The sequence below is a fragment of the Procambarus clarkii genome, chromosome 24 (assembly GCF_040958095.1).
Source record: "Procambarus clarkii isolate CNS0578487 chromosome 24, FALCON_Pclarkii_2.0, whole genome shotgun sequence".
NCBI classification, from domain to species: domain Eukaryota; kingdom Metazoa; phylum Arthropoda; class Malacostraca; order Decapoda; family Cambaridae; genus Procambarus; species Procambarus clarkii.
Genome location: NC_091173.1, coordinates 46080720 through 46093572, shown reverse-complemented (window position 1 = coordinate 46093572; position 12853 = coordinate 46080720). Strand labels below are relative to the sequence as shown.

General features: G+C 44.8%; 1 protein-coding gene across 7 annotated transcripts in view; it reads right to left on the bottom strand.

Annotated features, from left to right (window-relative positions):
* Positions 1–3221: 3221 nt before the first annotated feature.
* Positions 3222–12853, bottom strand: part of LOC123749948 (sulfotransferase 1A1-like) — a 29984-nt gene continuing 20352 nt past the window's right edge. For 3 of the 7 annotated variants that reach the window (XM_069330437.1, XM_069330433.1, XM_069330434.1), the window contains exon 5: positions 3222–3583. In XM_069330437.1, the coding sequence (XP_069186538.1) occupies positions 3449–3583 (135 nt within the window). In that variant the 3' untranslated portion in view covers positions 3222–3448. The remainder of the gene's footprint in view (positions 3584–12853) is intronic. The other 4 variants (XM_069330432.1, XM_069330430.1, XM_069330431.1 and 1 more) reach the window with 2 other exon arrangements.

Below are 12853 nucleotides of genomic sequence, written 5' to 3'. Positions count from 1 at the left end.
ATAAAAAAAATATATAGTTACAGCTGATTGACTGTCGAGAGGCGGGCCGAAAGAGCAGAGTTCAACCACCGCAAGAACAACTAGATGAATACATGTACGTACACTCGAAAGCTGAATTCGCCAACTTATAACATTTACCCGCTGTCCTTCCAATAAGCAAGGAAATGCCGAATAGTCAGAACATTTGCGAGGATGATATTTAAACTGATTTAGACTTCAAATGGTGGCAGAATCTTGCCAAACACCCAACCCATCACCACATCTTTAGTTTGTCTGCCGAGTGCTTTCAGTAGAAAATACTAACACCACCACACTATATCCCTCTGCAACATTGTGTACCCAGAAAAGCAACACGAACACTAGAATTTCTACCATTACAAATTATAATGCCCAAACACTTGGTAGACGTTAACACTACATTTGTTTGTGCTAGTTAATCCAACATGTCAGGGCTACCAATGCCTATAACAACCAGTTAATATGCATCACACTGAAAACTAAAGCACTATCATGGGATATTCTTAAGACGCTAGACATCAACCATGATAATGCAAGAAACGACAAGACCGATGGTAACACTATTCACAAAGGATTATATTAAAAGGTTGATGGAAAGAAAAAGAAATCAGAACATTCTACAAAATGGTGCACGAATACGAGCGTAATACTGCAGCTCTGATAATGGAACAACACCCTGTTCCTCCGGGGTCCAGAAGTTTGTATTTGGCCAACGTGCAGCCTAGCAAGATCTGCATTTCTTCCCCATCCCCCCCCCTCCCGGCCCCATTGCAATAGCATGCATGATGAAAGCCTGTTTGTTATTGTCTCCTAACTCCCCTTGCCACTTCGGGGCGGGGGGGGGGGGGAGGAGGTATAGGGTGTTTATGTAGCTTCAGGGCACCAATCCCCCCACCACAGGACATGGCGAGAAGGCATAAGCTACCTAGTTCCTCATCAAACTAAAACAATTGGCAGATCTCCTCACAACCCACAAGAGTTATGATAACAACACACAATGGAAAATTGTGCATTTTGTTTTTCTTATATGGGACACAGCACACAAAGGGAGAGGTGCACAGTATATCATTAAAAAGAACTAAAGCTGAAGGCAAAACAACAAGCTGCTTAAGCAGCAGGATTGGCGACTTTACATCGGCATACATGGAAAAAAACTATTCATAGTGGAAGCTAACAAGGCCCCGGAGCAGGAGGGATATCATGTATGCACATGGGGGTCCCTCCAGCCGCCGCCTTACCCACTCGGTGGATGACCTGGCCAGAGACCACCTCTTGTGAGAAACCATTTGGAGAAGTGGTACTCCAGATGACTGCTTAGATGGCTACCAGCTATCCTGGCTGCTGTTCACCTAAGACTATATTAACCCTTATGCACCCTGTGCACGGTGATCCTGGGACTAAGATGGTCTGCCCCCTAGATGTGGTCTGTGACCATATTCTGTAGATAGAATATGTCCAGGTCGGGGCTTTCACGGAGCAAATCTCAAGGTGGCTCCTGGCGAGTCCCATATCCTGAAGACCACGCGCACTCTCCTCCTCTCCAATTAAGGGTTATTGAAGAGGCGGAGGCTGTGTGCTTCCTGGTATATTTCCCGACCTTTTGAAGGATTTCTGGGGTGCCGTACTTGTCAGTTGTTCTGATGTAGACGGGAGAGTGTTAAGTTATCAGCAGACCTCTGGTGTCTAAAATAAAAACGTCATCACCTTTGCAAGCTATGATGTCAGGCTTACAGAAGGTCCCTCCATCCAGTTTACGGACTTCACGTTCCACCTCAATACCTCTTTGCCGCAGGCGGCCGGCTACGAACCGGGTGATATCGTCATGACGTTTCACCCGAACCCCATGTGTCTTGTTGCCTGGGATATGTGGTCCAGGGTCCATGGTTTCTGGCAAGCATCGCAGAAACCAGAAGCCTCGGGGTCTACCCCTAGCTGCTCTAGACGGTGTGGCTACAGCATTTGCCCTGATCTGGATGGCGTGAGCAAAATCACCTCCACTTAGCGGACAGGTACCGGATGAGACTCCTCTAGTGGCAAGATGAAACCTCACAAGAGGACGCAAGTCAGGCACCATCAACCAGGCTGTACAGTTTTGCTTTCCACTTCCTAGAGCGCTCAGTCGTTCTGTTAGAAGGGGTTCCGGCGGCCGTGGTCGGGTCTACCCATTGACGTATTCAAGACACTGCGCCCAGTGGAAAGTTATAGCTATAGTAGCCACACTAGCATCCATCCCTCCATGTTTGGCGATGGAGGCAGGACAGTAACTTTAAGCGCTGAAGCAAGACAGCACATCGTCTACGGCCATGCTACTGTCTGGGCGTGCAATATAATATTGGTGTAATGACTGAAGCTGACGAATATGGAAGTCAACAATTTACCGCTACATACTACTACATTCAACTATAAAATCAATTACTTGCCGTTTTGTAATAGGCGAACCAAAACAGGGTTGCAGTAAAAGACAACGTAACTAACAACTATTGTCGCTAAATATAAGAAATCGTAATGCATGGAAAGTTATGAAGCCGTGGGGCCCCGTTAGGCAACTATCTGGATGTGGTCTAATCAGACTGCTGCAGAAAATTTAATGTTGCTCAGAAATTATACGAAATCAAAAGAAGACATTTAAGATCCAACTTTAAGTTTGTTGTATTGTATGGCAAGTCCCACCATGGGGCCCACCGTGGGAATGGGGTCAATGACCTGATGCAGAGCACACTTCCTGACTAAGGTAACAGGTCAGGTCGCCAATAACGAAGCGGATGTCATCAGATTCCATATGCGCCGATGCTTGATTTATGCCTGCTTAACCACTAGTCCAAGTATATTAGTGAATAGAGTAGGAGCAGCAATTAAACTGCCATCCTACTACGATAAAGAAGTTGTAAACCAAAAGTAAACTAGGAAATATATGGGTGGTACCAGGTGATAGACTACGAGGCCAGCTTTTAAAGCATCTGCAAATTTTCCAAACAGGCTACCAAGTGCCTCAAATAACCTACCAGACCTATAACCCAGTATAGAAGCCTCTTCAGCACACTAAAGTTACCATTCGGCAAGAGAACTGAAAGATTAACATTTGAAACCACCAAGTACAAGCACTAACAACCATAGCTATTTACAAAGTTACGCCCTGGATGAAAAATTACAAACTAGCACCTATAGTTAACAAAACTTGTTTATTTGGAAGCTACCCGTTAAGTCGTGGCTGTTAATGTCAAATGTCTGCCACTGGGTGTGGGGGGACTTAGCATACCAGCTGTCATGTGCTACACTTTAGAACAGATTAACCAATGTATTGGCAATGATATAACGAGTCGCATGAATAGTAGTTTTTTTACACTAAATATTAATGTTCGGATCGTGTTAGTTTTATCCAAGCACTTAATTTGTGCCTTTTTTTAGAGGCTTCTCAAACACCAAAACGGATTTACTTACAATCATTGTTTATAAAATGCTTGACGAAGTTGTCGCGGGTGCCAGTATAGTTGTGGAACCTTACGTTGCAGAAGTGATAGAATAGCGATACAACCACGTCCTTGGGATCTCTAGCAATGTACACCACCTGAAAAAAACATCAAAGTACAGAAAGCTGGAAATTTAGAGTTTAACATGGAAATCTTTTTTCAAGAAATATTTCAAAGAGATCTCACACACACAGATCACAATAACGTTATGCATCAAATGAACAAATCCACAAGGGCCGTGACGAGGATTTTTCATTTCAAATAGATGTCCAAATAAGACTATTCCCTATACCCACGGTTTAATAGGAGTTATTAAAAGTAACTACTACTGAACACAAGCTCCCTTCCGAGCCCAAAAGTAAATTATCTTCACAGTTCTTATGTCCAATGTTGGGCGACTGGAAGTTTAGCCGAGCCATCTATGAAAGCCAGCGAAAGAACATTCATAACTAGACCTGAATGGAAATCTAAGGCGGTGACTAAGGAATATAACAAGAATACAAGATAAATGTGCAAAGTCTTTAGGGTTATAGAAGTAAAAGCTTCATGGTCAAGTCACAGAGCAAGCTTTAAACAATGAAGCAATCCTACTTCTATGTTGTTTTAAGAAATATTGAAGTAACAAGTATTCCCACTCATATCTCCCATATCTAATATTATCAAACATGTATCCATTGATTTGTGTTCAATTTTGTGAAAAAATTATATACGCTATAGATCCATTCATATAACCATATATGAAATGCACGATTGTAAGTACCATCAGACCCAGCATCTTACCTTTGACAATGATAGCGTCTGGACCACGTTAACACAGTGCATACATGAGCAAGAAATGTACAGTGGGCATCACCATAGTTTATGCCGATAGCTTTGGGAGGAGGCCATTCCGATCTAGAACGGTAGCGGTAGACTACAAAATGACTTCACTGCACTGAAGAATTTCCATGCAGATTTTTCAAGTTTATAACATCTTTGATGTCTTTTATAGTGGGAAAAATTACCATGAGTGGCAGTCAGGAAGCAAGACATCCTGGAGGTCAGGGCATTCAGCAAGGATATGCACAACCGTAAGACAATGCAGTTCGGGCAATAAGGAGCAGGGGGGCGCTCCATTAAGTGCCCGAGAGAAACGTGTACAGCCAATACGTAACCTCGCCAGAGCCATTTTCCACCACCAGTTACAGTGGTGCAAATGAAGACAAAGATTATCCTTAAGAACATGCAGTGTGTTAGCAGTAATACGACCGACGACCCTGTCAACGGACACCGAGGAATGAATGACAAAATCGAGGAAATCCTGTGCGAGAAATAGGACAAGTGCAGATAGCCTCGGCAGCAGCATTCGCAGGCTCATTAAGAAACTAATGGCTGGTACCAAATGCAAAACTAGACCGTTTTAAATCGGCTGGACAAACGTACAATGTTGAATTTCGACTACCACAGGATGCACTGTTAAATGACAAGAGCCATGAGGGCACTGCGAGAGTCAACTACAATGACAAAGTAATGTCAATAGTGAGAAAACAGTTAAGGTTACGAAATGGCATAGTTCTGCCAGGAAGATGCTGGTCTACAGGGAAACGCCACACAGGTGTTGTCAGGAAATATAACAGTAGCTTGTACCGTCGGCAGACTTGGACCCATCTGAAGACTGCAACGAAGCAGTTGTGTGCAAAGAAAGTAAGTTTGACAATTGTAGGAGGGAATAGAAGCTTTTGCAAGGTGAATCAAGGTTTCGCAAAGCTTTGAAGTGGGGACCCCTCAATGGCACCTAGGATGGACCGACACTGAGGAATATTGGTAACTAATAATATCTTGCACGCTAGAGAAAACGGTTAAAGGAAGATAAAGAGGAACAGGGACCCACAGGAGAGGCAACGATCAAAGCACGACATAAGCTAGAGTGACCGTGTTGTAGGGACCGCGTAAGGTAGCAGACACAGTAGGGATCACGCCAATCCTGTAGAGACTGGATGCCGGTTAAAGCACACAGGGTCAAACGAAATGCACCTAAGCCGAGGTGTAACCCAATATGGTGAACATCAAGACGAAGAGTTTAAGGAGAATCCGACTAGTAAAAGACTGCCATAACCGAGTTTAGAAATCACGCGAGAGGAATGTGAATAGAGAAACAGCTCTCCAAGAAGTATTGGACAAGACTAAGTTAAGGGCATTAAAACATTCAACTGTGAAGCAAGAGACGGGAGGCCACCAAAACAGTCGTGTCAGATTAACCGCTAAAGTTTCTACTAAATGTTATACAAAAGGGGACTGCAATAACCTAACAAAAACTAAGGATGAGCAAGTTCCTAACTATTAAAAAGTCTTTGCCTTTACACATACTGTTGTAGAAAACTTGGGCCATAATTGATACAGAACGACACTGCTTCAATTCCATGTTAAAGCCACCGTTGGGGAAAATTCGAGTCATTTCTATAGAAGAGGGTAAGATCATCAACATAGAAAGTGGAGAAATTCCCAGAGTAAACGCTGGAAAGACGACCATTGAAGGCAACCAGGAAAAATAAAAGTACTGTTAACACTTCTTTGGGGGTACCCTTTTTCATATTGTTGAAAACATGTAGCGAAAGTGGTACCAAGCCTCGCTCTAAAGGAACGACAGAGGAAGCCTTGCAGAAAGAGGGATATTACCACGAAAGGCTTAAATAACTAGGTCGAGACACTTTCTCTCGTCCCAAGTGAACCCGATTTCCGACAAGGAAGAACACCCGCCTCAAGCCACTCCCTGGGACTGACTATTCTATCTCCCCCTCCCCCCGCCCACAGATGCAGTTACAACTATTCGGTAAATACTGAAATGTGTGTAACGGTTCTATTGTTACGTAAAGTATGGTGACAAACACAGACACTAAGATACTATATATATATTTGGTCGAATATACAGAAGTACACAGGTGATACTTTGGTGTGAGTTGAGCGCACTGAGCGTCGGTACAGTATCTCGCAAGTGTCTGCTCTAGACCACACTTGAAAGTAGGCTAGTTAATGTTTCCTATTCTGCTGCTTATGCTCGGGCAACACCTCACCGTGTTGCCCGGGCAACACCTCACGTGTTGCCCGGGCAACGCCTCACCTCATTCATCTCCAAAGGTTGACAGGAATATTAACACTGCATTTGGAGTGAGTATATTATTGGGATAATCTACTCGCTACATGTGCATGGAGAGAGATGCCATAGCGTCTGTGGATGTTATTCGAGCCCGCTGCCAAAGAACAGCAGACTATCAGGGTAGACGAGTTCCAGGGAGAGAAAATCATAGGATAGCTGGAGATGTAGGGGAGGGGAAAAAAAGGCAAAGTGACAAGATTCAAGAAGGATTCCGAGAGAGGAAGCAGTGAACCAGAGCCAACAGCGGAAAAGTGTGAACCCAGTTCGGACGCGATCGACATCTGATCCCACCACAACAGAACCTTGGAGGTGAAAGACTGGAGAAATCTGCAACAAACTTAATCTCCATCTTACGCAGTTTTTGAGATCTGGGGGAGAGCAGTGTCGATCATAATGACTGAGGATTTCAAACTCCTGCTTAGCCGCACGGATGGCCCCATGGGCCACTGCACTTTCCCCAATTAAATACGAGAATCGGCGTTTACCGGCGCTGGTGTTTCTTCCAGGCTGCACGCTTACAGCATACACCCCGAGCAGCAATTTCTACCAAGGAACACTTTCGCTTGTCCCGAGACTACAATTAATGATGCAGACCAAAGGTAGCAAATTGTCACTTTGGGAGGGGTGAAAATTTAACAAGATGGGAAAAATGTTATGGAGGTCAAGAACCCGCCATGTGAAATCCAAATAGAGAGAATATGAACAAAGAAAGATCACGACAGGAAAGGGTGAAAGTGTGCAAGTCAACATTAGTCGGTTCACCAGAATTCAAAAAGAGGTCAACTCCAACTACTATTATTGTTTAAATATAAATAGAATATCGTCCCAATGTGTATACCGGCAGTTATAACTGCCCAAAGGATCACAGGCTCTGGTAATGAGTCTAACAGGTGTTTAAGAACAGGAAAAGTATGCGGAACATTTGTGGGAGGAGAAATGGAACACGTGTACTATTTACTCACAAAAATACGAGCACCAGAGGACAAACAATATCTACAGTTGAGGGTTCTACATTAAGATGGATCAGGGCATTCCTATACCCAAGAAAACTAAACATAGAGGTTACGTTAGAGTGGGAAAATTTAAGTGGAGTGCCTCAATGGTCTGTCCTGGGACCTCGGTTATTATATAAATGATTTAGATTCAGGTTAGAGCAGCAATATTTGCAAATTTGCCGATGATACAAGTATTGGGAGGGTAATTAACACTGAAGACTCGCTATCACATCAAGATATTACCACGAGTGGCAGTCAGGAAGCAAGACATCCTGGAGGTCAGGGCATTCAGCAAGGATATGCACAACCGTAAGACAATGTTTTGTCTTACCTAAATAAGACTTAAGACTGTCTTAAAACCTAAATAAGTTTTTCAAATGGTCAAAAGATTGGCAGATGCAGTTTAATGCCGACAAATTTAAGGTTTTGAGGCTAGGTAATGAGAGTTACAAAACACGAGCTAAATAGTGTCGAGATTATGGAGTTACGATTAGTAAGAATTTTAAGCCAAAAATTCAATGCATAAATGTTCGTAATAAGACAAATAGGAAACTGGGATTTATTAATCTAAGCGTTAGTATCAAGACACCTGGTGGTGTTCAACTACAACTTACTCTGGTTTGGCCCCATTTAGATTTTGCAGTTCAGTTTAGGTCTATGTACTATAGAATGGGTATAAATTCCACTTTAATGTGTCCAGCATAGGATGACTAATTCACAAATATTTGAATCCCGTCTTGTGCAGAAAGATTAACAAAGCTTAAATTGCATTCAATGGAAAGGCGAAGAGTTAGGGGTGACAGGAGAGGTTTACAAGTGGATGAATGGACATAAAGGAGATTAATAGGGTATTAAAAGTATCAAAACAAAACAGAACACGAACCAATGGGTATAAACTGGACAAGTTCAGAAATCTGAATGACCTGGGTAAATACCGATTCGGTAACAGGGTTGTTTATTTGTTAAACAAATTACCGTGTAACGTGGAGATGGGGTCCCGCGATTGTTTCAAATGTGAGTTGGATACGTATACGAGTGGGATTGGGTGGTTATAAATAGGAGCTGCCTCTTATGGGCCAATAGGCTTTCTACAGTTACTTTTATTCTTATATTCATAGATTTATTCCTAAATTGAGCATCTGACACCTGCAAGAATAATTGAGGAAACAAGGGACCTAATATCAGGTGATTTTGACCACCTAAAGAGTGACAACGACAACGAGGTCGAGTAAACTTATCAATCTGGATGATAAAATGACCTTGGGCCTCTGGAATATATTTAATGTCCTCGTGAAAGTCTATTAGCGCTAAGTCCAGTCGCGACATGGTGTCAGACTGCCAATGTTGGCATTTAACTAGGCAATTTTAGATACCCGAACTGGAGGTGTCACTATTGAAAGACTACGATCCCAGGCAGTATATCGCCTCCAGAGAAGGGGCTGTAACAAGAGTGCCAGTTCAGGTTAGTTAGAACCAACTTGGGTATACATTAGGAGTTTATGGATGTTAAGTCATCAGGACATACTATCTATGCGAGAAAGATCAAAAGTAAGTAAGTAATTATCAAAAGAAAGAAAGATCAAAATACGTAGCCCACTTGGCAGGACCAAACAACTCTTTGAACATATGAGGTTGGAGTAATCATGCACATTAGTGCGTGGGAAGTACGGGGCTGTACTTCCCGTAGGAGTAGTGTTAAAAGATGCCGTTGTCACAAGAGTCACTAGGGTGTAGGTGGTCATTACTGGGGGCCCTGGACTCAATTCTGCCACGGAAGAGGAATGGGAGCAGAGAGGGCCAATCTGGAGTCAAAGGAGCCAGGTCAGGGCCCAACAGCCTGGGTTATGGAGCCCCATCTCCCATCACCAGCAGACTCGGGATGGTTGGAGGGGGGGTTAATCGCCCACCTCACGGGGCCTGTGTAAATAGTTCGGTATCTATGCAGCATTAATTTCAAAAGCCTGCGAGTGAAGATATACCACCTACCAGGACACCTATGGGAGGCCAAGTGCTGGCAGGAAGGGGTGCGTCGTCCCCTGGAGTACTCCCACTTTTCAACAGTCGCATTGCCTCTTAACATTCTGACACTGGTGGGAAGCCTTCTCCCATGGCTGCATACCCAGCCATCCACCAAAGGGATGGCTGGGTATCCAGCAGGACACTCCATTGACCTGAACAAGCTCCCAATGGGTGTACTTTAGAGTGTAAAACGCCCAAAGAGGGGTAGAAGGGGCCCAGGTAATCTTCACCAGCCCAAGGAAGTCGTGCGTGGGCCCCGTCACCAAAACTCGTTTGAGTGTGGCAGGGTAATGTGGCACTTATCACATGGCACATGTCTAAGAATTATCACTCATTCAAGCAACAGCAGTCAAATGTTACTTGATAAAGATCCCACTGAGGTATAATACTCTAGTAAATAAAATTTAAGAATCCTAGATCAGGACTGTTCAAAGTGGTGTGCCACTAAATGGAGGACTGCATTTGGCGACTAGAGCACAAATATAATTATGGCTCACCAGTTTAGTTATGGCCAATACCCAGCCCAGCCAGTCATTTCTTCTTTTACTGGGGTAGTAAGGAAGGTAATGCAGATAGGACTAAAGATCTGCATAGTCATACTTTAGAATTTTGTGTGTGGTAATTAGCATAAATGATCATCCAGGGACAATTAAGACATTAGGAGAACATTCAAGTCAAGAAATGTCTAGTGTTATCCAACAACCAAACTCTTCCACTCTCCATACTGTCCCTGTGTTATCCTTGCACATCAACGTAGACAATTTTGCAAAATTGAGGAATCTAGCACTTTAAAAGTCAAAATTCAAGTCAAAAAGACCAAAAACTATGGCCTCATTGTAACTTCGACGAATCACAAGAGACATCACTCCACAGTAATCATTTGGCTGACAGAATGGACCACCAGATGAATTGTGTGGGAACCAACGATGCTGCTCCCAATCACAAAAAGAAAACTCTTCAGTACAAGTTCCGACAGTGATGGCAATTGGCGTTCTGTGACCAAAGCCAACAGGAAGAACCACTCCATTCTGACGTATCGAGAACAGTCCTCTACAGATGAGCACGCCAGCTACTGATTAAATCTGCACTGCCAGTCTTCTAGGTACAGCATGATGTCTCCTCGTAAACAACAAAGTACCCCAAGCTCCAGATCAAAGCAAAGCCAAACCTCAGAGGCAAATATATTCTAAGGTCTGAAGACTAGACAGCTGTAACCATTCTTAAAAATCACAGAAAATGAGACGAACTAAAACCAGAGGACAAAATAAGGAAAATCATTGTCCACCACAATTATAAGGGCGTCTGACGGCCGAGTGGACAAAGCTTCGTATTCGTAGTCCTGAGGTTCCGGGTTCGATCACCAGTACAGGTGGAGACAAATGGGCAATGTTTTTCACCCTGATGCCCCATACCCCTGTTACCTAGCAGTAAATAGGTACCTGGCAGTTTGACAGTTGCTATGGGCTGCTTCCTGGGAGGGGGGGGGTGTAACAAAAGGAAGCCTGGTCGAGGACCGGGCCGCAGGGACGCCAAGTCCCGAAATCCAAAGATAACCACTATCCCTTGCACATAGCCCTAGCTCATATCGAAGCTGAATTATACGGTGTCAGCAGAAAGATGCCAGGAAAAAGCCACGAAGCAAGAAACCCAAGTCCTTCTCACAGTAAGAGGACGGATCCCAGAGAAACTATCTTGGCATTAGGGGCGTGATCCACCACAGGCCTTACATACCAAGAGCGCCTCGGATGCAAATTTGGACATCACAAGGATGGCTGGCAACGCCCAGTGAGGGGTGGAGTCTGCAACCAGCCCCAGGACACAAATATACCTGGATAACAAGGCAAACCAGCCCATCCAAGCCAAGTGCCCAAATTGCTCCAGGAACACCACGCCTGGAAACCTAAGATGCCCTGAACGTCCTTAAAAAGATTCAAACGTCTCTTCCCCCCCCCCCCCGCCCCCACACACACACACACACACACACACTCGCTCTCTTGACAGGGACAGAATGGCAGGGAGGCCGCAACAGGGACACGGGAAGCAGCCAGGGAGATCATAACAAAGGAATTGCTAATTCCTTTGTTTGATCTCTCTCTCTCTCTCTCTCTTGACAAGGGCAAATGGCAGGTGGATGCAACAGGGACACAGGGAACAGCCAGAGTGACCAAAACGAACGACATGGTAACCCAAGTCTGGAGGAATTCAGGAGGGAGATGAATGAAATGAGGATTACAATTAACAACCTGCAAAGTGAGCTAGCATCAGCAAGGGAGGAGATCAAATCTCTCAGAGAAAAATAAAGAGACCGAGCATCAGATAACCATCCAAAGGGAAGGTGGGAATGTTACATTGGAAGGAAATACCTCTGTACCTGATACATTGCAGATATACTGAAAAAGAGCTCAGAAGCAATGGCCACAGTGAGGGAGATAGCGATGCAAGCAGCCACCTCACAGGAAGCAGCAAGGTGCACCACTCAACTGCTGGAGAGAAAAAGATCAGTGGTAGTTGTAGGCATCAAAGAACAGGAAGGATCCAACAGGCAAAAATGGAATGGCAAGGATAGAGAGGCAGTACATGGGCTACTGAAAGGGTTACAGATGGAAGGGGCAGTACATAACATTGAGAAGGTTTTCAGGTTGGGCTGGTACAACAAGGACAGAAACCGACTTGTAAAGGTGGTGTTTACAAACGAAACCACGAAGGAGGACATTCTCGAAAGGAAGAGTCGTCTGCAGCATATGGAGGGATACAAAAAAGTATTCCTCCAGAGGGACAGGACGAAGGAGGAGAGAGCCAGGGCAGCAGAGGCAAGGAGGAAGCGCAGGGAGAGGAGCAAACCACGAAATCACAGCCCTCAACACAACAGTCCCAGAGACAAGAGGAGAACCCAAAAGCAGCATCCCAGCAAATCAGAGGGGGGGGGGGGGCGCCACACCACCACCCCCCTCTGCATAGAAACCCTCCCTTCCCCTCACCCTACCTGCCCCCACCCAACCCTCCCCCCCCACCCCATTCTGACCCTGACACCCCTTCCCCATTCCCATCATGTCCCCCCTCCCCTTCATCCCATACCCTCCCTATCCCTCCTCCCCCTCACCCCGTATTCTCCATGTCCCCCCTACCTCCTTAACCCACACCCTACCTGTCCCCCCCTTCCCTTAAACCCCCACCCCCCACCCCAAAATCCTCTGAGACCCTGCAAACCACCTCACAGATCC